Genomic DNA, 27,134 nt, shown 5'->3' on the forward strand with positions numbered 1-27,134 from the left:
ATTCAGCTAAAGACCTTGTGGTTCAGAAGCCATTCTGTTTCTTATCGATCTACTTAAAAGAAGTCCTTCAGAAGCATTTTTATTTCTCATCTTGAAGTAAGAGCTGCGATACGATAATGTCTTGACGAGATCAGTCATCTGGCTACTACCAAGTCAAACCCGCAGGACCATACGAGATGCCAATCGATTCACAAGCCAAGAGAACCTGCATTAAACAAACAAGCGGCTCAAACGCAACTTCATGACAAAGCAGACCCTCAGTACGAACCTCTATATAACGACCACCAGTATCACACACTTGCGCTTCAAGACCGAACAAATACAAAAAATAAAAGCAATGTATCAAGTCGGGAAAATCTCGGATTTGCTCAGGCTTTTGCCGCACAACCATCGGCGATCAGTCGTCAAAGCCTCGAGAAGGAAAAGCATGGTAATGAAATAAAAAAGTGGAAGGCTCGGGAAGTCGATTTGAATCGGTCAGGATACCTGTCAGATGTGTTATTATTACGACATTAGTCATCAGTGTCGTATCTATGCTGGTTGCGCTTTTGGTCGCTACAGGCACTGTATCAGGGAGACAGTGTTCGTGTGAAGTCACAGGTGAGTTCAGCTTCCTTACGCGATTTTCAATGTTTAGTGAATTATGCCTTTTGATATTACTGTGCTTTATTCGTAAGGTTGTGTATTTTCTTCCTGTTTTACTCAATTTTGGAGTATGTAAGATATTGATCAATGTCGTTGATTATTTCCACTATTTAGGAGGTGATTTGAAGACCCTATCTCCCAAAAGGCGACAGTGTTCGGCGATTTTTTTTTTTTTAAACAGGTCAGAGGGTGTGTCTTTTAAGGCTCCCTGAATTGAAAGTCCGAATTTTCATACTATCGCGTTTCCAATATGAATATCTTCGGGTACAAGTGCTGTAGATACTGATACCAGGCCCAAAAGGTGACAGTGTTTAGTGCTTTTTTCGTGAACACGTCAGAGGGTGTGTCTTTTCAGGCTCCCTGAATTGAAAGTTCAAATTGTTTTACTGTCGCGTTTCCACTTAGCCGCGAAGGATTTTCCTTTAGATGCACTCGCCTTGGCTTACGGTCGTGGTTTGGGCTCCGCAGTCTTGTATTGGTGACTTCAGGCTCTTTGAAGGGGCCAAGCACCGCGCAACCCGTCTTATCCTACTGCGACCCAGACCCGCGCACAAGGCCTAGTTATAAACCCAGCCTCATGACACTACCAGTACCCTACTGGCTTGAAGTAAAGGACCTGCACGCTTTTTCTACAAGGCGCATAAAAGGTGTATAGAATTTTCCAATTTAAAATTTTGTAACTTTTGATACTGGTCGCACTAGGAATGCCGAACACAATTTGAACTTAATTTTTTCGGGACGTATGCTTATCGCATTTTACTGCTGTGGAACAACCCGCCTGTAACTATGAAAAAACTCTCCCTCTTTTTCTACCTTTTCAAAGATAAACTGATCACTTACACTATGTACAGCAAATGCTTTTGACACTGACCGGAAACGGTCCTGGATATCCATATTTGCCTCCCCTCATCACGTTCCTTTTTTTCTCTCATTTTGTAGCGTGATGAAAGCAACTTAATGTAATAAAATAAAAATAAATAGATTTTATTTGTCTAGAAAGTTTTTGGATTAGGAAAGTATCCGTGCTATTCAGTTGGACTACCTTTAACCTAAGTCCTCGCTTACTCGACCTTCCGCTCGAGTTTCTGTTTCCTTCAAGTAATGTTAACATGTTTCCACCCTCGATAACACGAATCACTCGCACCCTAGCTATTCTATCGCGTTTGCATCTTTTTATGAGTTAATTTGGCGGGAAAGCGTCCATCCGAGTTCCGCTCCGAATCAATATCCTAAATTGTTTAGCGAAGATTATGCTAAGTTCGCTGTTATCATAAAACCCGCTAATTACGCAAATTGGGCTAACATTGTTTGCACTCACTAATGTGTGAAATTAATAAATGAACTCAGCAGAAGATAAACTACATTTTAAAAATATTCAAGCATTCACTGGAGAGGGAGAGAAAGAATATGAAGTCATGGCAACAAGAGGAATAGATATGTATTCCGTGGACGACCTATCGTTCAGCCACATCAACCCCGCGTATGAGAACTCAGATGATGTCCCGCAAATGCTTCTTGGACACCTTTACGAGGACCCCACAAAATTGAGCGAGTACTACGCGCGAATTCAGCGCTATCCTACATCGACCCCGCGAGGTCCGCGCAAAAAGACCAGCGAGATATACGAACCAACAGGTCCCCTAGGGTTACGCACTGCTAGGATACTCGGTAACACGGGCAGCGACACCACCACAGAGACTTCCTCGAGTATAACTCCGCATACTGAACCCTGTTTAAACCGACTGGTGCTGTTTTTGATACTTGTGGTATCAATAACTGCGCTAGTTCTTGTAGTTTTGCTTATTTTTGGGAAGATTGGAGCAAGTTGTGGATCATGTTCACAAAAAGGTTTGTAGTACTTGCTAGCCTTATAAGCGGCCATTGCAAATACCGCCAAGCCCCGTAGTGTTTAATGTAAACTCTGAAAGTTGTTTGGCTTGTCATGGAATAACCCTTAGAAAAGTACCAAAGTTGTAGTTGTTCGGGGATTCCAAGCGCATTATTAACATAGCTAAACATCTAACGATAACCTGTTTTGCTCAATGAGTTAGTTCCCCCAAGAGTGTTTTGTGTAAGTTCCGAATGTTTTCGGGCTGCCATGGATTTACCCTTAAAAAAGTATCAAAGTTTGGCGTTTTGACGGTAACTCATTCTCAATGATTTAATTTCCAAAACAGTATCTTAATGAATGAAGCTATTGTGTGACCGCTCCAGTGTATGCAGGCAAATCAAGAATATCAACTTCTTTTCAACTTCAAAGAACTTAGTAACTTAGATTTAGTTATGAAAATACGTTTGAAAGAAACGGCTCTGCCTTTCACTCGAATTATTGACTCTTTTTTCTATGTGGTCAACTTAATCCAAAGGTTTGATTTTGGTTGTAATCACTGGTGCATGTTGTTTACTCACAAAAGCTGGATGGCCCATTCAAACCGCAATAAAAACCCAGCTACCGTTTCCAGCAATAAATTTCTCTTCAACCTGGAAATACCTTCTCGTCCTTTTAAAACATTTTTCAGATACAATCTGATAAGTAACCCATTTTGGGGTCCCTGGGTTTAGTTTTAGAGCATGCAAAATGCATTTTTAATTAACTCTTAAACGACTTCTTATGCTACAAAACTTGGTAGGAAAGGAGCAAATGACCACGTTTCTGTGCCTAAAAGCCCGGAACACTGTGTATGTACGGATTTAGCCAGGGCAAACAAGTCTTGTTTGTAATAACATCACTTTGTCATGTAAAGTGAGCAACCTGAGCACAAGTACAACATGGGCCGATTAATTACATCAAGGATTTCAACGTAGTGATTCAGGCGCGAAGGAAATGAAAAATCTTATAGGGATTAATTCGTGTATAACGCAAACAGGACCTTATCTGAAGTTGTTGCTCAACATCTTTTCACGCGCTTTGGAGAGAGCGACCTTTCCACCTGTAATCGAGAATTTGATCAGATTTGCTTACAAAAAACCCTTTGCATCTTGATAACCTCAAGCTATCAAAGTAATTTCCGAGCCATTTTTACTTTCAATCATAACGCGTTTCTCTCTAAGCTAGCTAGAATATAATCCTATGTTCCTGTAGTTTTCGGGAATCGCCGCTGAGTATAAGCGGCTTTCGCATCCGCTGTCTTAGGTCATATCTTGCGGTTAATAACCGGTTTATTTGCTCATTCGAGCATTTAGCGGATAATTTCAAGTGAAATGGATTAACAAGTAAACAGAGGTTATCAGACGAAGTAGTTCTTTCTAATCCTTTGATGGTGATGTGGAGCCATTTGCGATGGGGAATTTTATGGAATCTACGCGTTTTAGTCGCAAAGATAAATAATAATTATTTCTTTTTATTTCTAGAGTTGCAAAAATCATCAGGAAGTGCTTCACAAGAAGGAATGCCGTCAGTTTCACTCGAGCCTTTACAACGCGATATGGCGAGGATGAATAATTCGATTTTTTCGCTACAGCAGCAACTGGTAAGATAAGATGAAAAGGGGGGAGGGAGGGTGCTTTCGATATTTTGGTATCAGAATGTCTAAAATGAAGAAGTGGCCTTAAAAGAACGTTTCACGGCTTCAGTTTACAACTTTAAAAAATACGAGATTAAACGGTGTATAGAGAATAACGAATAAAATAAAAAGCAAAATTGCACCCAGAAAGATTTTTGAAAAGATTATTTATAGTTTTTAGCAATTTTAAGCAACTCAAAATAACATGGGGAATACCCCCTCCTTCCAAATCACAACTTCATGAAGCATCGGGTGTAAAGCAAAGCGACAACATCTGTCAACATTGGTGACTCCGACTTACAAGGGCGATCTAGGGGGGGGGGGGTGGCTGGCTCAGTGACAAAGGGATAGGGGGTAATTTTTTTTGGTTACATATGGCTTTTGGCAGGCCAAAGGGAGGCGGTTAACCCCCTAAACCCTCCCCCTAGATCCGCTACTAACTTGCTCAGTTGACAAAAAGACAAAGGAGATATTAGAGAACTCGTCCACAGCACCTCCTTACATAGTGTTCAAGCATGGTGTATGCAAACGCTCGCTAGACGCGGGCGCCAGCAAAATACTCGCGCTATTTGCACGCCAGTATTTCTTTGGTCTTGTGGTTAATCGAGCGAGACTTCACCAGCAATGTAGCCCGATGTTGGGTCTGTTTGAGGAACATATGGCCAGCCTTGAGAAAGGGAGGTAGGGAGGGGGGGGGGGGTGGAGGGAGGGGGGAAGGGAGGTAAGCTATGCATGAAAGCAATAGGACGATGTTGTTTGTTTGCCATTCAATCCGAAATTCAGGAATGGGATCCCGATTTTCCGGAATGCCATAATGGTAAAAAAAAAAAAGTTTCCTATATTCAAGAATTTCCGAGGTGACTTATGTACTATTTGCTTCTTTATCCAGAAAATTTTACTTTTGGAGTCCCGGGGAATACTTGCCGATGGGGGCCTCGGTCAAATATTCTATTGAAAACTGCAAATGGTACACGATCCGGAATTTCTGGTATCCCCGGTGAACGTGGACTACTTTTCAAACAATTCCACATATTCAGGAAATTGTGCAGTGGGAGGAATCTGTACAATTTACAAAATAACCAGAAGTACCGGAATTTCCAATTAAATGGTAAACAACCGTTGTCACTGTTTATACGGGCTCTACAAGTGCTATAGGCGACTTGCTGAAAGAACCACGAGACTTTTTGTTTGGCAAACTCGCGCGCGCTCCGGCTTTTGACAGCAAAACAACTAATTCAGCTCATAGGAATAAGCCAGACAGTTTCTTTGTCCGGAAAGGATTTATTTTTATTGAAATATTTTATTTTTCTAGTCGCTCTCAGGCGTAACGGACGCGGCCATTTTCTATTTATTTTGGTTTGAGTTTTTCACTAAAAAGTCACGTGAAGTGCAAGTCGCTAATTAAAAAGGACACAAGAATGAGGTATATAAAATCATTATGTTTTCCAGGCTGCTAAGGAAAGCAACATTTCGTTACTGACACGAGAGTTGGCTTCTCTTCGAAAAGAACTGCACACCACTCGCCAGTTTATTAATAGCACGAATTCCAAGACTCTGGAAGAACATCAGAAGACACGGGCAGACTTAGCGAGATTATGGGCTCATTCCCAGGAATTGTGGAATCAGGCAAATGAGACAGTGTCTTCTATAAGTACAGTAAAGGAAAAAATAACACAATTAGACGAAAAGGTAAGTAGAAACATGTTAAAGTTAAAAACACGTCGACAACAAGCTGTGTTTTACAGGGGCAAAACAAAAAAGTGATTATATATAAGCACCAACAACGGTTTTTGTTATTTGTCAGTGCCAGATTAACGGTAACAAGAACGATCTACCAAAAAACAACTACAAAAAACGACATAAGTGCAAGCAGACTTATGGTACAAGCAATCACAGTATAACAGCAACAGGAACAAGAAAAGAAAAAGGACAAAAAGGATTCTAGAAGACATGTACCTTAATGCGCTTACTTTTTTTATTTTAGTTATCTGAATATACAAACAGGACAATGGAAAGAATTGACCAGATAAAAGCAGATATGACAGCCGGTCACTCTCAGGTAATTACTGTTATTAGGTATAATGAAATATTTTCACAGGACCGACAAGTGTAGATGCGTCGACGATTATTTTCTTTTATTAGGGCTTTAAACAAAAGAATTAAGCCAAAGGGTTTTTTTTCGCAGATAGGGCAAGATTTGATTGATATCCGGTCTGAGTTAAACCAAACAATGGAACACATTCACGTGGTCTCTGTTCAGGTGAGATATCTTAACTCCTTGGATATTACGGCCAAGGCAATACCGCACATGAACGAGGCGATACCGCACATATCCGAGGGAATACTGCACATGACCGGAGCAATACCGCACATGGCCCAGGCAATACCGTATATGGCCATGGCACTACCCCACATGAACGAGGAAATGCCGCACAAGACGGAGGCCATACCGCACATGACCGAAAAAATACCGCACATGACCGAGGCAATATCAGGCTCCGGCTCGTAAACGCCCCTAAACACACACAAAAAACATTATTTTCTTTAAAATTGTCAAAGACTTGTCTGTGGTATCCCCCCACCTGAGCAAATCCTATCAAAATGCGTCAAAACCAAGTTTCACGGAATACCCATGTTTTTTTTTTCAGCTGAACAGAACAGCAAATATTCTGGAAACAGCTGATGAATCGTTGAGTAGTTTACTGCTAAAAGTAAATGCCTCACTTTCTCAAAAGGTAGGTAGGCTATGTCTTTACTGTGCCATCATGGTAAGGGGAAAGGAGGGGGGGGGGGGGGGGTTGCTGACCTGATATCGATGCACGATAAAGGAGGGAAGGGGTGAGTTATCTAATACCGGATGTATGGTAAGGGGAGGGGGGGAGGGGGGTGCGTGATCTAATACCGATGCAGGAGAAGGTGGTGCGGGAAGGTGTATCCTGTGTGCAACTTGAAATCACTTAATACCATAAATAGTAGAAACATATATGCTTGTATGTTGAGCAAATCAAAGTAATTACTTGTTATTATTTTTTTTTTATGCTCTCAAAGCAACCATATTTTTTCTTTAGCTCGATTATGTTTCTAAAATGGAGGGCCCAATGGGGCCCCGAGGATACAATGGCTCAATAGGGCCACAGGGGCTCGCAGGAGCCGAGGGACACAACGGCACCCAGGGTATTCAAGGCCCAATGGGCGTCAACGGGTCAGCCGGTGTCCCTGGCCCTCCCGGGGCGGGTAACCTGGCCCTCTGCCAGTACAGTATGGACGAAGGGACCAAGGTCACCTCGGGGGCGTCGGCACACGCTGTGGTGTCTAGAGTGGAGGGGTCGGTGAGTTCATTTTGCGTCATAGTATCACCGTTTCTGCGAAAACAACATCCTCATCATCACAGAGACTTAACACACGGAACATTTCCTATTTTACGGAGGTAGAGGCTAATCTCCCCCCCAAAAAAGTCGAGGAAGACTCAGGCCCTTAAAAAAATATCGAGCACGCAATAAATGGCAGAAAAAAAAAGCGAAATGACTGGCAGAAAAAAATGCCAAATCGAGCAGCAAAACTATCCGGGAAAAATATCGGGCAAAATCAATAGCCATCACTCCTCCCGTAAAATATCAAATGTTCCGTCTCTAAATCACTAACATCATGCTGTAACAAGTAGTGTTATTGACAAATTTGCGGTCAGTGCCAACAGATGCAAACACACCCCAGGCGGTCCTTCACACCTGTATTTCCAGCACTGTGTGCCTCCATGCGGGCGAACTACACACAGACATGTGTTGTTTTTGTTTGGGCAGGGGTTTCAAATATGATTTAGGCATCAATACCAGCACGTCATCACCTGTATTTCCACTGTCCAACACGGAGAAACGTCCATCTATATCCTCGCTCAGACGCACAGACTAGACTTCATACTCGACTGCACTTCATTATCGAGCAATATAATGAAAAAGAAGTCATCTAGTCTAACAGATGACTGTCTGTCTGTTCTTTTAGAATGAAAGATTTATGGGCGTTTACTGCAGCACCGACCGAGCGGCCCTGGTTCGGCTCGAGACTACTTTAAACAATGGACTTCGGGTATTCGTGTGTCAGTGTTACGGGGACTCGACATACAGCTCACTCTCTAGTACTACCAAGTGCTTTATACACTACTGGCACTGCCCGAGGACATCGTGACGTCACATCCTGTCATCATCATGGCGTCACATCCTGTCATCATCATCACGTGACCTCCTGTCATACTACTCACTACTATGTAATACTACCTGAGTGCTTCATACACCAATGGCCTAGAATGGCACTGTATCACATGCCGTCATGATGACGTCACATCCTGTCATTATTATGACGTCGCATCCTGTCATTATTATGATGTCGCATCCTGTCATCATTATGACGTCGCATCCTGTCATCATTATGACGTCCATCCTGTCATCATTATGACGTCGCATCTTGTCATCATTTTGACGTCGCATCCTGTCATCATTATGACGTCGCATCCTGTCATCATTATGACGTCGCATCCTGTCATCATTATGACGTCGCATCCTGTCATCATTATGATGTTAAATCATGTCATCATTATGACGTCGCATCCTTTTATCAATATGACGTCACATCCAGACATCATTATGACGTCACATCCTTTCATCATTATGAAGTCGCATCCTGTCATCATTATGATGTTAAATCATGTCCTCCTCCTAGGTGGCGTCATATGTGCAATTTCTACTCATTGCATCCTTGGATCTATAAGAGATGGAGATTTCTGCAATAAAGAGCCGGCCGTTTCTCGTTTATTTCTTTTCTCTCATAACTAAAATTTTTTTTAATTTTTTAAACATATTAAATTGTTTTGTAACGAAACCGGAAAAAGGAGAAAGGCAAACGTTATGATAAGATTCCTAAGGGGACAGGAAAAAAAGCCAAGGAAAAGCAATATTTTTGTTCTTAATTCTCAGAAACGCTTCCAGTAAATTATCGAGAAATAGAACTGACATATACTATTTGTATAACAAATGAATGACGCATGTATAACTAGATGTATTTATTTTGTAAACCACTAAAATTCCGCATTAAGACCGGGAAGTTTTTAGATGACGCCGTTATGATACAAGGGTAATTTAAAGTTGAATTCCCAGAAATGTAAATCACTTTCATAATTAAAACGTTATGATTACGTTGCTGTTTATAGGGAAAGCTCTCAAGCAATTCCAATATCTAACATTTTAGTTCACAGACGTCGCCTGGAAAGTGGAAATCGGAAGGCTCTCTTATCTGGCACCATCAAGTCAGAAATAACCTCCACCACAACTCCTCGGGCAGTATCAACATTCTCAGAGGGGAGTCTCTCCAGGCTCAATAAATACAGCAGATTCATTCTCTACGAAAACCTGCGTTTTTATTAGAAAAACGATATAAAATAATAAGCGAAACAAATGAAAATGATATATAACACCATACATTTTCAGTGATGCCTGGTGCACAATAGTAAAATAAAGACATAAAGATATAGGCGCGCTCACTGTTATGTTCGTATGCTCAAGTGTGGATGCCTCGACATAAAGACATGAGCCCGACATAACGATATGGACATAACGAAACAAGAGAAAAACATGTTTTTTTTAGTTTATGTCATTATATCCATGTCGTTATGTCGGGCTTACCAACATAACAGTGCGCGCGCCTATGTCATTATGTCGTTATGTCACTAGTGTGCACCAGGCATAAACTAAAAACAATCCCGCAAGCCATCGAATGGTTGTTATACATAGTTTTCAACAGACTTGTCATAAACTCTAGCACCCCCGTGCGCTATCGTGTACGGGCAGAACCTCTTATGCTAGCTATGCTTACAGAAATAACAGAAAAACGAGCCTTATGCGTCTCTGGTAACAAGTGCGTCACATTACCTGAGTGCCGTACGTGTAAAGATGGAAAACACCTCTTCAAATGCTCACACTCGTTAGTCTCTTAACATGGAGAATATTTGCCTGGATGAGAAGCACACGCCGCCCAGACTTAATTATTTAGCGCCTTCCGAATTTGCAAAGGTGACAAGAGAAGTGAAGTCGTTACGCAAGCGCTCGTCGTTCCTTGTGGCAGTGCTATGGGTTATGCTGTTGTTGATTGCTGTGACGTTGGTTTTAGCTGTTATGAATGCGCATTACTTTAGAGAACCCTGCGCTTGTGATGGCTCGTTGAGAACGGATGGCCCGGGTAAGTGCGAAAGTGCTTCCTCGTTCGTAGTTAGTTGTTCTTTGTGAGCCGTGTCATACACTTTGCGTTTATTCGACTGTTTGATGAGCTCTAATGCCAAGAGGGAATTTTCCCCCGGGAAGGAAGGGGGGGGGGGGGGGGTGTCGTCGATGTCGACCTGGGATAGGGATTCTGCGTCGTATATTTTAGGCGTCAAAAGGGCCTCAGGTATTCTTTAGGGGGTAACAGAGAAAAATAGGCTTTTATCTTAGAATTGGTATTTTTAAGGGCTTATGGGGTATTTTTTAGGGGTAATTTTCGGGGTTTTTTTATCATCATCATCGTCATTATCACCACCATCATTATTATATTTTTCATCATCATCATCGTCATTATCACCACCACCATCATTATCATCATCTTTTTCATCATCATCGCCGCCGTCGTCATCATCATCATCAACAACATCAGCCAGCAGCAGCATCATCCCGCTACAAACATATTATCTCCACCAAAGGTTATATATTATACAATAGATCATGATCATCTGTATCATAATCATCACTTATATAGTCACTGTTTATCATATAATGATTCAGTTGCTCGCAGTCGCTTTTTTTTTCTCTCTCCGTCTAACCCCGTCCCTCTCCCTTGAGCCGCTACGCACGCTACTTGGAGGTTGCATGTAAAAACGCATCCAGGGCCTCCACTGATTTGAGCTAATGACAGTCGTTTTGTATGGCGTCAGAAACCGTTCAAAATTCCCTGGGGTAAAAGCGTCGCCGGTAATTGGTTTTCACGGCACCGGGTTTTATTTGACGGTGCCGGGTTTTCTAAAAGCCCTGATATGGTAAAAGCGTCGCCGGTAATTGGTTTTCACGGCACCGGGTTTTATTTTGACGGTGCCGGGTTTTCTAAAAGCCCTGACAAAATTACCCGGGGAAAAAGCGTCGCCGGCAATTGGTTATCACGGCAACGGGTTTTATATGACGGTGGCGGAAATTTGCCGAGGTAAAAGCGTCGCCTGTACCTTTTTCTATGGCACCGGGTTTTATTTGACGGTGCCGGTTTTTCCGAAAGTTTCTTTGATTTGCGGGGGTCTGATTTTAAGTTCCGTATGCGTGGTCTGAAATTACATCCGAGGCCTGGTTTATTTCCGTGGCCAGGATTTATTTTCGCAATAACGATTATTCGATAGACTATTTTTAATAATAAATTCATTTATCATTATTTCTTTATAAATCCAAAGAAATGTTGTTTAATATTAGTTGCTGCGCGCAAAAAGATTAGGGGAACGATGCAGAAAATAACAAATCATAGACGGTAAGCAGGGGTTACCGGTTTTTATTCCCACATTTGTGAATTTTTTTTTTTACAATTGATACTGATGTATATGTACGCAAGAATGGCCCGTCACTTTTTCCAGAGAATGTCTATTCTGTAATGTCGGACTAAGCTCAAAGCGTAAGGTGGCGAGAAACAAGAATTTGCCAGCTGATGCTAGACAGGAGGGGAGAAGAGGGACTGTAGATCACGTGATCAACTCAACCAATCAGGGTAAACCAAAAAAGGTAATAAAATTATTCCGTTATATCAGTTAGAATGCGACAAAAATAATTATACAAACAAATGGAGATCAACACAATAATCAGAAGATCACGTACGCTGAACATCTGCTCAGCGTACGTGCCTCGCGATGATCGCCTTAGCCTGGATGAAGGATGGAATGCCATGATTATGGTCTTGCTGAAGAGGGTCAACAGACTGGAGCTCATTCCAACAAGCCTCCCCAACCTGTAGACTCACGGCTGGTACAACCACCCTTTCGATCTCGTCATCCTGCATCTCCTCCGCCACCCCCGGGTCCGGTTCGTATATTCCATAAGTGTCTTCATCTATTGTGTTGTCTTCGAAAAAATCTTTAACAGCAGTATAGTCTGAGCCAAATAATCTAAGCATACCTAATAAATATAATTGGTTTGGAGTCTTCTGATTTTCTGTAGATAATTTATGGTTGTTCCATGAATTCTTAAATTTTTCGAGATTAAAGTTGATTCTTGGTAAAAAAATGTAATGTAGGGCAAATAGATCAATATCATTGTCAGGACATAAAATATCTTCGTCCTCTAAGAAAAAGAATAATTTTCTGAAATACTCGGTCACCATGTCCCTCATATCCCTCCAAAGTCTTTCAATCCTCTGGTTATGGACTGAACTACCCTGGATGATGCTTCCTCTCCCTTCTCCCCTCCTGTCTAGCATCAGTCTGGCAACTTCCTGGTTCTCGCCACCTTTATCTGTCCTCACTCTCGATGGCCAGCAAAATTCCTCAGTTGCTCCCAGAAAAAGGTGTGCTACCGTCTTCGCCCTGTTATTTATAGAGCATTTTAGAAAAACCACCAACCTCGAAAACCCATCTATACCTCCATGAATCACAAGTCTCCACCTGTAAAGAAAAAAACACGTACAGATCAGCAGATTATTCATAGAACGAGCGGAGCGAGCTCACATAAAATGTATTTTGTCTCGTCGTATAGTATCTTAGGAGGGGTTTCACACCCTGTCCATGAGCACTCGGCGCAATTTTCGAAATACGCTGAAAAAAACGCACGGAATTTGCGGGGGAAATGTGTCAAAATGCATGGGGGAAAATGCCTAATTATCATTATTTAATGTGTAAAACAAGTAAAATGGATCCTTAGGAATTAAAGCTGGGATCACAAGGTAGCTAGTTTGTGTCTTTTTATGTAAATACATTGTCGCTGTGGAATTTAGCGATGCAAACACTGCGATGCAAACATTGCAAGAACATTGCCTTCTCGTCTTGTTTGTTTACATTTTTTAGCCAAATATTTCATATCTAAAAGCAGGGGCGATGGAAGAGGAAGGGCAGTAATCCAAGCAATCATTTCCAAACGTTAGTAAAGCTGTAAGCCTTGTAAGCCTAATAAAAAAAACGACTAAAAAGGGCACGTACGCCCTCCCCTGACATTGCTTTTTGTCGGTATGACTAGAAGTACAACTGTAACTATAGAGATTTAAAGACGAGTAGGCCATAGTTTACCGTATAAGCTTGTGATTGCCATCAAGATGCCACAAACTATTAGGCCCTGTGAAAAAGAGCATCCGTTAAACACGAACGCGCGAACTATAAAAGGGATAGCTCCGCTCCCGTTTTCGCAAGCTCTCGCGCAAGTCGTCGTCATTTATAACTTGACTTCGTTGAGTCACAGGTAGCCCAAGCTCTTTATTTGTTCCTATTGATATTTAAATCCATATATCCATAACTGTCATAACAAATGAAGTCCACGAAAAAAAAGAGGTTTACAAATTATCAAGGTAAACTGATTTTACCTTATCAGGTAGAACAGTGTATGCTTACAGTAAAACCACGTAGTATTTGAGGGGGCGATGAATCTACAAAATATTGACTACTGCAGGCCCAATGCATTCATCGGGTAAATCAAAGGTCTAATACTAGAAGTTTCTAATAGAAAGTCAATGCTCGGAGGACGGGACGAACATGTTTCAGTAGAGGGGTTCTCGAAAAAGATTGCGCTCCCTCCGAGCAAATATTTGAAAATAAACTTGATAATTGACAATAGTATAAGAGCCTGCAAGCCAGCCTGTATGATTTGTTAAAACAAGCGTGTACCTGGTACGTGGTATTTCGTTCTGGGATTCTGTCTGCTCCATTGCAGCACCCGTCCTACGGGGTCCATCTCCACCAGCTTGTTAGCTATGTTAGATCTAGCAGCGTAGAGTCCTCGTGATATGATTTCCCCCTCTATCATCCTTATTCCAATGTTTGGAGAAGTTTGTTGCAATTCAAGGATAATCCCCTCCAGCTCCTGCTCGGACACTGTTCTAGCTTTCCTTTTCTTGCCAATGTCAATGTCGTATTTTTTACGAAGCCTCCAAAGAGTTGATATCGAAACACCTTTTGCATTAAAATATAGAGATTAAAATGTATGATGTATTGATTAGGAATCAGGGCTGTAGCACGGGGTGGGACATGGGGCAAGTGCTCCCCACTCCCTCCCCCCCCCCCCCAATATTAGAAACAATTGAAATTATAAAGAGACTGCATCGTGACCCTTTCCTCAGTATTAGTTTAAAATATCTTCCTTTCTCTTATATGTACTCACCTAGAGCTCTAGCAATGTCCATCCATGACAGCCTGTATCCTCTCATCACCTCCAGCTGCTCTTTTGGTATGATGAACTGCGGTCGTCCCACCTGTCCAGTCCTGGACATTGGCGCACGATACATCACTTCCTCCGTTATCAGAGGGATAATAGCACTCAAACGAGCAGCCGCTTCGCTCACCTTTGCCTCCAATGCTGATAAGTTTTTGATGATTGACAGTAGCAGACTGTCTTGCAATGGACACACAGACTTACATCATTGCTCTATCGGCTGGTGTATACTGGCGAGGTCTTGCAATGGACACACAGACATACATACATCATTGCTCTATCGGCTGGTGTATACTGGCGAGGTCTTGCAATGGACACACAGACATACATACATCATTGCTCTATCGGCTGGTGTATACTGGCGAGGTCTTGCAATGGACACACAGACTTACATCATTGCTCTATCGGCTGGTGTATACTGGCGAGGTCTTGCAATGGACACACAGACATACATACATCATTGCTCTATCGGCTGGTGTATACTGGCGAGGTCTTGCAATGGACACACAGACTTACATCATTGCTCTATCGGCTGGTGTATACTGGCGAGGTCTTGCAATGGACACACAGACATACATACATCATTGCTCTATCGGCTGGTGTATACTGGCGAGGTCTTGCAATGGACACACAGACATACATACATCATTGCTCTATCGGCTGGTGTATACTGGCGAGGTCTTGCAATGGACACACAGACATACATACATCATTGCTCTATCGGCTGGTGTATACTGGCGAGGTCTTGCAATGGACACACAGACATACATACATCATTGCTCTATCGGCTGGTGTATACTGGCGAGGTCTTGCAATGGACACACAGACATACATACATCATTGCTCTATCGGCTGGTGTATACTGGCGAGGTCTTGCAATGGACACACAGACATACATACATCATTGCTCTATCGGCTGGTGTATACTGGCGAGGTCTTGCAATGGACACACAGACATACATCATTGCTCTATCGGCTGGTGTATACTGGCGAGGTCTTGCAATGGACACACAGACATACATACATCATTGCTCTATCGGCTGGTGTATACTGGCGAGGTCTTGCAATGGACACACAGACTTACATCATTGCTCTATCGGCTGGTGTATACTGGCGAGGTCTTGCAATGGACACACAGACATACATACATCATTGCTCTATCGGCTGGTGTATACTGGCGAGGTCTTGCAATGGACACACAGACTTACATCATTGCTCTATCGGCTGGTGTATACTGGCGAGGTCTTGCAATGGACACACAGACATACATACATCATTGCTCTATCGGCTGGTGTATACTGGCGAGGTATTGCAATGGACACACAGACTTACATCATTGCTCTATCGGCTGGTGTATACTGGCGAGGTATTGCAATGGACACACAGACATACATACATCATTGCTCTATCGGCTGGTGTATACTGGCGAGGTCTTGCAATGGACACACAGACTTACATCATTGCTCTATCGGCTGGTGTATACTGGCGAGGTCTTGCAATGGACACACAGACACACATACATCATTGCTCTATCGGCTGGTGCTATTAGTTTGATCTTGCAATGGACCCGAATTTCAAAGTCTCTGGCTGAGAAGATGGGACATGATGCAATTGAAACAACATATACCTTATATAACTCTATCTCTTTGTGCTTATTCTATAATATTGCTGTAGTTCTGACATCGGCTCCTTACAAGAGATGTCTTATGATGATAACAATGTCTTGTAGCCCTAAGTACTTTTATGGATGTAATGGCTGGCAGATTCTGACAAAGTCATGGAAAGGGAGATCTGTCACCCTTAATGTAGCAGTATTGTTCTGTCTCACCTAATTACAGCCCACAGTGCTGGTCACCCTTGTACCCAATGTTGTTGGGTATAATGGTGACCAGTCCTTCCTGTTTTATCTTTCAGCAAAAACAAGGCGAGCAAGCAAAGAGAAAGAGAAAGAGGGGCAAGGAGAGCAAAAAAAGGAAGAACCACACAAAAAAATGTTTAGAAAAGAATAGTACTTGTAATAAAAGCATTATTAAAAGCATTAAGCTTAATTCTGTTCCTCATTAAGTAAGTGTGTGGGGTGTTTCAGTTTTACTCCAATTTTAATCTAGTAAATAATATTTAAGTTACCTCTTATATCAGTCAACTCCTTCCCTGTTTAGTCGCACGTGCTCTCACTTGGTAAACTAATCTCAGAGAAGGACCCACAAATTTCCTTAAAGTCCCAAAAACCACACACGTTCTTGCAAGCTTACCACCATTTTAGAGACTGGGAACGATCTCTTTTTCACACGGGTAACCCGGATGAAAAAATGCTGCATCGTGAGCAGTTCGTAGTTCATGTTCATCGCAAAAATTGTCATTTTTGACAAAATTGGTAACTTCCATATAAGGAAATTAACAAATTCCTTATTTGGAAAAACTGCATGATTCTTGTCATTTTTTAGGCTGCCGTACCGCAGGTGCTTCGTAAACTTTATGAATTGTAATCAGAAGAGAAAAACAGTGCCTGTCACCATCTTTGGTAAATGGAGAAAGTATCTGAAAAAAAAACTAAGATTCCTCGGTACCAGTTCCTCAAAACGAAAACGTTTTCTTCATAAAAAGGAATGGACATATTCTGGAAAAAGTGACGGGCCATTCTCGCGTACATAAACATCAGTATCAATTGTAAAAAAAAAAAAAAATTCACAAATGTGAGAATAAAAACCGGCAACCACTGCTAACCGTCTATGATTTGTTATTTTCTGCATCGTTCCCCTTATCTTTTTGCGCGCAGCAACTAATATTAAACAACATTTCTTTGGATTTATAAAGAAATAATGATAAATGAATTTATTATTAAAAATAGTCTATCGAATAATCGTTATTGCGAAAATAAATCCTGGCCACGGAAATAAACCAGGCCTCGGATGTAATTTGAGACCACGCATACGGAACTTAAAATCAGACCCCCGCAAATCAAAGAAACTTTCGAAAAAACCGGCACCGTCAAATAAAACCCGGTGCCATAGAAAAAGGTACAGGCGACGCTTTTACCTCGGCAAATTTCCGCCACCGTCATATAAAACCCGTTGCCGTGATAACCAATTGCCGGCGACGCTTTTTCCCCGGGTAATTTTGTCAGGGCTTTTAGAAAACCCGGCACCGTCAAAATAAAACCCGGTGCCGTGAAAACCAATTACCGGCGACGCTTTTACCATGTCAGGGCTTTTAGAAAACCCGGCACCGCCAAATAAAACCCGGTGCCGTGAAAACCAATTACCGGCGACGCTTTTACCCCAGGGAATTTTGAACGGTTTCTGACGCCATAGTCAGGGCTTTTAGAAAACCCGGCACCGCCAAATAAAACCCGGTGCCGTGAAAACCAATTACCGGCGACGCTTTTACCCCAGGGAATTTTGAACGGTTTCTGACGCCATACTTAAGACACTTTGGGAACAACTAAGTTGGTTTGTTTTATTCGCCATAAGCAACATATTCATGTGGACTGAAAGAAAGGATTTCTTCAAGTTGAAATTATGACTTTTTTACGACGCAGAGCCTGTAATAAATATTGGTGTTCATTTGCAGAAAACGCGTAGGAAGAAAGAATATGTCGACAAAAGTTCGGAGCTTTTGTGAGGATGATAGGCAAAGAGCCAAAAGCTCGTTAGGATTTTCTCTTCGTCCCTGCTCAGACTTTACACCACGCCACCACGAACACAGGCAAAGCTACCACGAACACAGCAAAGAAACTACTATTTTCAATCCGTATTTTACAAACGATGATGATACAAAGACAAAATCAGTGAGTCGCTCTCACAGAAACTCTTCCGCCAGCTCTACGAAGGAGTTATTTATCCGATGTCCATCTCCTTCAGATGTTGCATCTATCAAAACAGAGGTGGAATCATCTCGAAGGCAGTCCTTAGTTGTACTAGGTACTCTGATCGCTTTATTTATTCTAACAATGGTTACATTAACCTTGACAATTCTAAACACTCTGAGGAGTTCCTGCGATTGTTCTGGTTTCTCAAGCAGACGAGGTGAGTTTTGCTTTTGTGCAACGTTTATAAATTCTCATGTATATTTTCCGGAGGATTTGCTATGGGATTTTCGGTAAATTTGTGAGACGATTGTAGACGACGTGACATTAGACTGGGATAAATTGACCAGGATATTTTAAGCAGATAAAACAATATGGGCATTAAACGCTCTGCAATCCCATACTTCCAGCATAGCAAGGTGGCAAGGGTCAAATCATAACATGGCATTCGTACGAGCACGTTGGAATCACGCAACTCAATCCCTAGGCACCACGCGTAGTAAATGCTGGCTTTTGTCCATGCTTGGAAGACTCAACGTTCATATGCAGGCGCCCTTAAATGACCTTTCGCGACCGAAAAAGAAAGCGCTGGATCATCGAGCATGGATTTCGTCTAGTAGTTTTACAACAGGAATCTTGCCTTTATTACTACCTCTCTCTAGAGAACTGCGGAATTACTTTTTCAGTCGCTACAAGCAAAATTATCGAGTTATGCCGATAAAAGCACTTTAAAGATTAAAATTGTTGGGTGAGGGTTATATCTCTACGTATAACGCACGAAGTGTGATGAAAACGATTGATTATGATAGTAATGAGGTCTATGGGGAGAGGGGTGTGATGATTGTGATGAAACGCACTCCTGAAAAGAAAGGCGGGGATTTGGATAAATGTCAAATGAATACTACCACAACAGTTTAGGGGCTGTTTACATGATACCGGATCGAGTTTCGTTCCGGGTTGACTTTGAGTTTCGTTCCACGTTTACATGGCGGATGGAATGCCTGACTGCGAGCCTGCATTGCTTCAGGACAGCACTTGGATATTTGGAGATCAATGCGCGTGCGCAACTCGTTCCAGGCAGCTCGACCGGCAATCTCGCCCCGGATTGAGCTTTCGATCCGCGTTTACAAGATACCGCGAGTAAATGTGAGTAAATTCTCGCACCAGAACGAAATTTCGATCCGGAGCGAGAACCGGTGCGACTTCGTTCCGGAACGACTTCAGTTTTGTCGCGGAATCATGTAAACGCGGAGTTACAAAATACGGGTGTACATGAGGGGGACTAAAAAAAAGGTGTGAGTTCACCCCGGATCGAAAGTCGATCCTGCGTCATGTAAACACACCCTTACTTTAGTATAGATTGAGTGAGTGAGTTCTTCTATATCACCCATTCCATCGTGTAGCCTCGTCCCCAGGCTCCTTTTCGCTGCGCGGCTTCTTTTTTGTGACGTCAAATGTGATTTGCCAATCCGCCATTTTGAAAATAAATATGACCGCGTTGCATCATGGGGCCTGAGCTGACAAAGGAGAAGCCTGGGCACGAGGCTACCCATCGTGGACGATAGCTAAAAGTTACGGAAAACTGAGACCATGATGTATCGGTCTCTTGGAATGGACCATTAGAAAAGTGAAGGGGGGGGGGGGGGGGGGAGGTTTCAGTCGCAAATTCAGTGCATGTTTTTTTTTTCATGTCTTCAAGACGTGCATGAAGTTTTTGTTATCGTTGTATGCATTTCTTCTGTCTGGTTTAGGCTGCATGTATTTTTTTTCATTGTGTATGAATTTTGTTTGCCCCTTACCCACCCCTCTACTTTATATATTTGAAATGTGTAAGTTCACGTCAGTCGTTATTCTGTTCTTTAAATTTGTTAAAATAATAATATATTCAAATTGATATATAAAAAAAAACTATTGAATTCTTCTCATCAGTGCTTTAAAGCTTTTTCTCTTTGTTGGCAGCACACCTTACAGATTTGAATGTCAGAATTTATAATACCCTCGTTGGAACGATCTAATTAGCTTCTTTTCTACTCGATATAGACATAGAAATATAGTTATTTTCAAAGTGATTTATCGAGTTGACGTTTAATCGCACATAATCCCCTTTCAAGACCAAGATGTCAAAATTTGATCTACCCTATTTATTTTTACCTGAAACAAGAAATTTTGATTTAAAGGCCAGTTTTTAATTTCATTTCCTGGCCATAGTATTGAACTTGTCTTTCATTTTTTTTTTAATCAGGCATGAATTCATCAAGTGATGACATCGATGTCAAAAGGAATATCCTGGACCTTCAAAGCAAGCTGGAACGCTTGAGCCAGCAATATAAGGTCAGTGGAGTAGTTCTATGGGAAAAGGATCATGGGTAGCACCCAGTACTAAGTGACATCATGTGCAAGGAAGCCGGAAATTTTCGTTTTTGTCTAATCCGTTGTATCCCGACGCCGCATTTTCAAAACATCGATTTGTTTTTGTCTTTTGGTATTTTCTGTTCCGCCAGTCAATTATTCTAAGCCAATCAGACTCTTGCCATCTCTCGCCTAGTGCAGTTGCCTGGCTTTTTGTCGCGACACTGTCTGGTCCTCGTCCAGAGGGAAGCCAGGGAAGTGCACAAAGCGAGACTCTGATTCTGATTGGCTCAGAATGATTTTACTGACGGAACGGAAAACCAAAACAAATCGTGTTTTGAAAACGCGGGTCGCGATACAATAGCCTGCGTGCAGCCGGAAATATGGAACTATTTCCGGCTGCACGCAGGATACGATACAACGGATTCGACAGTAACCAGGCGCGGATCCATTAAAAATTCTGACCGTTTACAGACGTGCAGCTCATATTTAACATTTTCACCTGTTTAACCTAACAGGTGTAAATTGGTCTGAATCCACGCCTGTTACGGTATATACCTACTTAAGGAAACACAAAGGGAGAAGTGAGTCAAAGTAAAAAAAAAACTTGTCATTAGTTATGCTGGAATCTAGCCCTTGTTTTTAAGCAGTTCTAGTCACGGAAGAGCCAAACGCATGAATGGTTCTTTTTGTTGTACAAAGCCCACGATTTATAAAGGGTTTGCGCCCGAATATCACGCATATATCATAACGTGGAAAATATTCACGAAGTGCGTAAAGTATTATCTCAACAAGTTATTGCTTCTTCTACGGTCTTGATTCAACAAATAGATGGATTATCAAAATATCGACGATGTCGAGTACCGCAAGTCTGTCACAAGCCAGCTAATGCAGTATCAAGAGTCGGAAAGCATGTGCGATATTACTTTGAAGACCACATCAGAAGACATCTTCCCTGCGCACAAAATCGTCCTTGCTGCAAAAAGCGACTACTTTAAAGCACTTTTCACGACTGAAATGGCAGAGAAGAATTGCCAGGAAATATCTCTTGATATTTCCACAAGGACTTTAAAGGCCATTCTGAAATACGTGTATTGTGGGGATGTGTCGCTAAACGTTTCTAACGCAAGGAGTGTCTTCGTGGCAGCAGACTATCTCATGATGGATCATTTGAAGAAGCGAGCGGCCGCCATCTTGAAAAGAACTATCACAAATGACTTATACTTTGAAATTCGAAACCTCGCGGAAACCTACAACTCGTCAATTTTAGACAGGTCTACCATGCGTTACATTTGCAGACATTTCAGTTTGCTATCACAGAGGGGTGGATTCAATAATTTGAATTTCGAGACGGTCGAGAGAGTTATAAGGAGCGACGAGGTTATCGTGAAGCAAGAGGAAGAAGTGTTTGAGGCTGTTCAGCGGTGGGTTGGTGCTGACATGCGCAGAAGGGAGCATTACTTTGAGCAGCTATTCCGCCATGTTCGCCTGTGCTCAATATCTGAAGATTACCTACGCCTTATGATAGATGATATGTTAGTCAGAAACAGCTTGGCATGCATGAAGCAAATCTTGAAATCTCTTCAAAGACGAGTTACCAAAGAAGACAATGAAGATATAGACGAGCCAAGGACTTGCTTGCGAAAGCATTCCCGAGCTGTTATATTATTTGGCGGAATGTCCGGCGGACGGACAATCACGGACACCGTATCCTGGATACCGGGCGCTAATACCTGGTCCAAGTTATCAGACATGCGAACGCCACGTGAGCGCCACGCCGTAGTCACGTGCCAGGGTTACGTGTATGTTATTGGCGGATATAACAACTCTTGCGCGGTAGACAGGTACGATCCTCGTACGAACACGTGGTGTAGCGTGGCCCAAGTACCGGACAAGACGATTGCCTCGGCCGCTGTTGCGTTTGAGGGAAAGATCTACGTTCTTGGAGGATCTGACGGCTTCAACGCGATGTCTACCGTCCAGCGTTATAATCCACACACCAACACGTGGCAACTACTAGCACCGCTGACACAGAAACGTAAGGCTCACTGCGCGGTGGTTTTGCATGGAAATCTCTACGCTATTAGCGGATGCACCTATGATAACGATTCCCTGGCCTCGGTCGAGAGACTGGATCCTAATGTTGATCATCAGCCATGGCAACGCGTCGCATCACTGAGACATCACCGCAAATACGCATGTGCAGTAGCCTCTACCAATAGGATAATAGTAGCGGGTGGATACCAGGATACCAGCTCGACCGCACTGCGCAGCTGTGAAGCATATGACGTCATGACTGATGAGTGGCAGGGGATGGCTCCGCTGCTCCTCCCTCGCGCTGCGGCTGGCATGGTGCGCATGCGCGGTCACGTGTTCGTTCTTGGCGGGCGTAGTGATCTGCAAAGTGTGCGTTCTGTTGAGCGGTACTATGAGGGTGAGGGGGAGTGGCGAATGGACAAGGGTGTGCTACCCAAGCCGGGGGCGTGGTTTCAGTGTGCTGTGGTTACAGTGCCTCTGTCAGGGAACCACCGCGTGTCTGTAGAATGAGTTTAACAAACAAATGAGATATATGGACACAAATATAACAGAACTGTTGTCCCAAAGGACGCAAATATGGTCTTCCTAAATTCCGATGTGCTTGTGCGCTGGCTATCGTAAAAAAATAAAATGCTCTTAGCTGGTTCTCACTAGGAAGCAGGCGTATCGCCAGACGTAATCTTAAATTCACACTAAAGTGCAAGGGCAAGAACAGTATTTGTCCAATGTTCAATTGTATTGCGCTTTCCTTTGCACTTGCATCCTTCTTGGGTTCTCGCCCGCTTTCATTTTGTTAAGGGTGCAGCATAGCTATGCATCGATCAAAAGGCAAAATGCTCAACTCCTCACATAAAATAATCGGAGTGCTTGGCACATATTTGCAATTGATCAACAAAGACCATTCTGTGATCCTGATAAAACTACATTTAATAAATAAAGAAATCGTCGTTAGAAGGGTTCATGTTTTTTTTTTAAAATTGCCGTACAAAACAGCATGTAGTTATTTGTACTTTAGTACAAGAATGTTAGTCATATCATCGAAGCCAGGGAAATCGAGTCAGTGATGAATATAAGTATGCTTAAAAATTGTTTGTTATGTACCACGGGCACCTCTTCACAGTACCCTTATGGTGTACCTTTGGGGATTTGAAAACACCCTCCCCCTATTTATCTTCGGGCTAAGGGCCTGGGGCGAGGGAATAATAAGAAAAGGTAGGTGTAGGTCGACACTTATGTTCTCTAGAATTCGTATTTTTAGTTGATTTCTCTCATCTCACCTTCCCCCAAAAAAACCTACATTTTTTGACGAAGCTGGCACGAAGATGTTTTTCTAGCTTCAATACTCTATGTACAGTTAATCATCTACACTATGATATATTTGTAAACTACATGGTTAAAAAGTTATTGTATTTTTGACAATCCTTTACTTTATTGTTAAACAAAGAGAACTGTTTCTAGACAAAAGGGGACAAGAGCGCTAAGAGATCACGTGACCTTTCTGGGTGGCAAATTCAAAACAAAATAATAAAACAAAAAATCAGAAATGACTGCGGCTGTCACATCAGGGAACGACGAAAAAATAAAATCTTCAAGTAAAACTAAACCCTTTCTGAAAAAGAATTCTGGCCTTTTTCGTCAGCGCTGAATACGTTGCTTTATGTTGCTGATATTTTGCCGATAAAACGGAGCGCGCGGTAGTTTGCACCCGAAACAGTCACGTGATCTCTTAGTGCAAGTCCCTTATTGATTCCGTCCTGTTTTGTTACCCAAGGAGCTGAATGACACCCTCACTCCAGTCCTCCGCAGCCCGACAAGTCTGATAGGCCCACCGGGTCCTCCAGGGCTTTGTAATGTCGACGTGTGTAAAGGAACGCCTGGGATCCAAGGACCACAAGGGCTCCCCGGAAAACAAGGACCTGCAGGTCCTCAAGGTCGGCAAGGAGCATCAGGACCTCCAGGGATACCGGGCCTTAATGGGACCGTAGGGCCAAGAGGGCCCCAGGGGTTTTCTGGACCAAGAGGCTTACAAGGTATGTCGGGTAACTATAATTCGATTTGAAACCTCTGGTAATTTGAAAAAGTGGTTTAAGCAACCGCCCTTTGGATTATGCCAAGTAATTTACTTATGGCTTGTCGCCTAAAGGAGGCTCACATGATTGAAGATACGCTGTAACATAAGTATGTAGTAACGAATGCACAAACATAGTTATATGTCAACATAGTTATCTGTCAATAATCGAATAATACACTGTAGTATTATGCTATAATTTAGTGATGTATGGTTACCCTGTGTACATCCGGGACTTGGTAGAAAGTCCACTATTATGGATTAAAACATTGTTGATGTTCAACGGTGTGCTGGAGCTAATATATCTTAATATTACATACAATGTTTGACGACCAATGGGAGTGCGAGCACACCTTGCGCTCCCCCAGTATTCGAACATTGCTTAATATTATGACACAAATGACAACAGTGAATAACACATTTAAACGCATTAACCCACTCAAACATGGCCCTCTCATTGTAGGGACTCCCGGTCAAAATGGACTCCAGGGACCCCCAGGGCCGCAAGGACCTATGGGTGTGAACAACTCGATTGGTCCGCCCGGTCCTCCCGGCCCACAGGGTCCCCAAGGTACGGGCAACTTGAGTCGGTGCGAATACATGGTCGTCACTGATGCACGGCAGACGGCAGGGAGCACGGCTGATCGTTTAGCGCTGTTAAGAGCAGACCATCACCCGGTAAATGGCTTTAACAGATTGACCGTTTCAGTCACTTTATTTTTACGCTGAAAAATGATCTTTGGGTATATAACGTAGCCTGGGCGCCTCGGCTTCAACGCCCAGGTCACACGGTCTTTTGGGTAGTTTTCAATATGGCGTCTTTCTTCGTCAGCTGCCATTTTATTATCTTTTACCCTTTATATTGAGTGTGCATGTGTTAAGAAAGACCTGTATTAGCGGCTTTGTAACCAGTTTACTTCCGAAGGGCCGTGGGAAATCTCAACCGACAAGAGACAAAAGAATCTGTTATAATCACAGGTAGCCCAGGCAATGGTTACTTGTTCGTAGCTCGGAAAACGGCTGTTCTGAGAAGTAACGAGAAAAGCGATTTTTTGTGTGTGAAATATTGCCTTAAAACTTAGTACATGCCGTGTTTTTTTTTTCAAATTTATGTGTAATACACGGGTTTTTTTTTTGGGGGGGGGGGGTGGGGGGGTTCTCTTTCTTTAGTATGGGAAGAGAAGTAATAAATTTCGTTAAGAACACCCCCCCCCCCCCCCCCAAATCATGTATTACACATAGATTTGACAACAACAAGGCATGTTTTAAGGTAATTTTATTGAAATTTTACAAAAATCGCTTTACTCATTACCTCTCAGAACAGCCGAATTCCGGGCTACGAACAAGCAACCATTGCCTGGGCTACCTGTGTTATAATCCGGGCTGCTTTTACAATTTTTGATTGTTTTTCGCTTCCGTAAAAATAATCGGAAGTAAACTTGTGAGATTCTTATCGTATCGTCTCTTTCCCCAGGGCTATGTCATAACAGGAACTTTGTGCACCACAGTGAATGGTGCAGAGGCCCAATTCACAGCGCTGTATGATTCCAGGGTGAATGTCTGGGTGTACAGGTGTCACTGCATGGGCTCCTCACCTTACTTCAACCCTGGGAATGCTGAGGCTGTCTCCTGCAGTATTCATTACTGGATATGCCCTATTATTATGTGATTTGATTTGTTGGCGTTGATTTTGTTTAAGCCACTAAAGGCCTGGCTAAACGCGTAACATGTCGCCCGTATATCTCCTAGTAGTCCTAGTTTAGCCACCACAGGAATCCTGAAGCGGAGACCCGACCTCTGAAACCGCATCCTGACCATCATGCACCGTGCGCTCCTTCAACATTCCCAAAAATGCATCGCGCGTCGTCTGGGTACGGGACTGGCGTACTACATGTTTTTGGTAGTGGCTAAACTGGGAAACATTTAGGAGATATGTCGCATAGTCAAGCCAGGCCTTGACACCCGTCGCTCATTCAACGATAATGTTATGTAATATACGTGGTTTTGATGATAATCGAGATTTCCATTAAACTTCCATACACGTTAAAAGTTTTGCATGAACAGATGGCGGGGAGCCACATATAAGAATAAGACATACATTAGCCTTCCTGAAGAATTTGATAGTTTTTCCGGCACGAACCCCGAAAACACGGAGTTCGCATAACCCGGCCGCCATCTTGAATAATGAGCTCCGCAGGGGGATGGGGAGGGGGAGGAGAAAGCTCCGTGTTTACGGGGTTTTCGTGCCGGAAAAACTTTCAAAGCCTACAGGTAGGCTAGACATACACCGAAATAAGCGTGGAAAATACCCAGCGACATTTTTTGAC

General features: G+C 42.7%; 4 protein-coding genes and 1 long non-coding RNA gene across 6 annotated transcripts; 3 read left to right on the plus strand and 2 right to left on the minus strand.

The window, feature by feature from the left end:
* The first annotated feature begins 33 nt into the window (after positions 1-33).
* On the plus strand, positions 34-9,330 carry LOC5505053. Its single transcript, XM_001625856.3, has 9 exons — positions 34-600; positions 1,996-2,493; positions 3,997-4,115; positions 5,598-5,837; positions 6,133-6,207; positions 6,334-6,408; positions 6,797-6,883; positions 7,217-7,477; positions 8,145-9,330. The coding sequence occupies exons 1-9, from the start codon at positions 534-536 to the stop codon at positions 8,325-8,327; spliced, it is 1,605 nt and encodes a 534-aa protein (XP_001625906.3). The 5' UTR covers positions 34-533; the 3' UTR covers positions 8,328-9,330.
* Positions 7,795-10,198, minus strand: LOC125568231. Its single transcript, XR_007312158.1, has 2 exons — positions 10,064-10,198; positions 7,795-8,900 (listed from the first exon to the last, which is right to left on the minus strand). It is a non-coding gene; the product is annotated as an uncharacterized LOC125568231 (long non-coding RNA).
* LOC116612822 (cuticle collagen 3A3) lies at positions 10,130-26,892 on the plus strand. 2 transcript variants are annotated; one of them, XM_032373439.2, is made up of 5 exons: positions 10,130-10,370; positions 20,596-20,684; positions 24,511-24,769; positions 25,271-25,485; positions 26,282-26,892. In XM_032373439.2, the coding sequence occupies exons 1-5, from the start codon at positions 10,130-10,132 to the stop codon at positions 26,474-26,476; spliced, it is 999 nt and encodes a 332-aa protein (XP_032229330.1). In that variant the 3' UTR covers positions 26,477-26,892. The 2 variants fall into 2 exon arrangements, with proteins under 2 accessions (XP_032229330.1, XP_032229326.1); XM_032373435.2 differs by lacking the exon at positions 10,130-10,370 and adding an exon at positions 17,963-18,573.
* On the minus strand, positions 11,680-13,661 carry LOC116612821. The gene is made up of 2 exons (XM_032373434.2): positions 13,414-13,661; positions 11,680-12,795 (listed from the first exon to the last, which is right to left on the minus strand). Exons 1-2 carry the CDS (start codon positions 13,473-13,475, stop codon positions 12,027-12,029), a joined length of 831 nt encoding a protein of 276 aa, XP_032229325.2. The 5' UTR covers positions 13,476-13,661; the 3' UTR covers positions 11,680-12,026.
* LOC5505042 (kelch-like protein 12) lies at positions 21,039-24,264 on the plus strand. The gene has a single exon (XM_001625857.3). It carries the CDS (start codon positions 21,534-21,536, stop codon positions 23,247-23,249), a length of 1,716 nt encoding a protein of 571 aa, XP_001625907.2. The 5' UTR covers positions 21,039-21,533; the 3' UTR covers positions 23,250-24,264.
* Positions 26,893-27,134: the final 242 nt, after the last annotated feature.

Source organism: Nematostella vectensis, chromosome 7 (assembly GCF_932526225.1).
Source record: "Nematostella vectensis chromosome 7, jaNemVect1.1, whole genome shotgun sequence".
Classification (NCBI taxonomy): Eukaryota; Metazoa; Cnidaria; class Anthozoa; order Actiniaria; family Edwardsiidae; genus Nematostella; species Nematostella vectensis.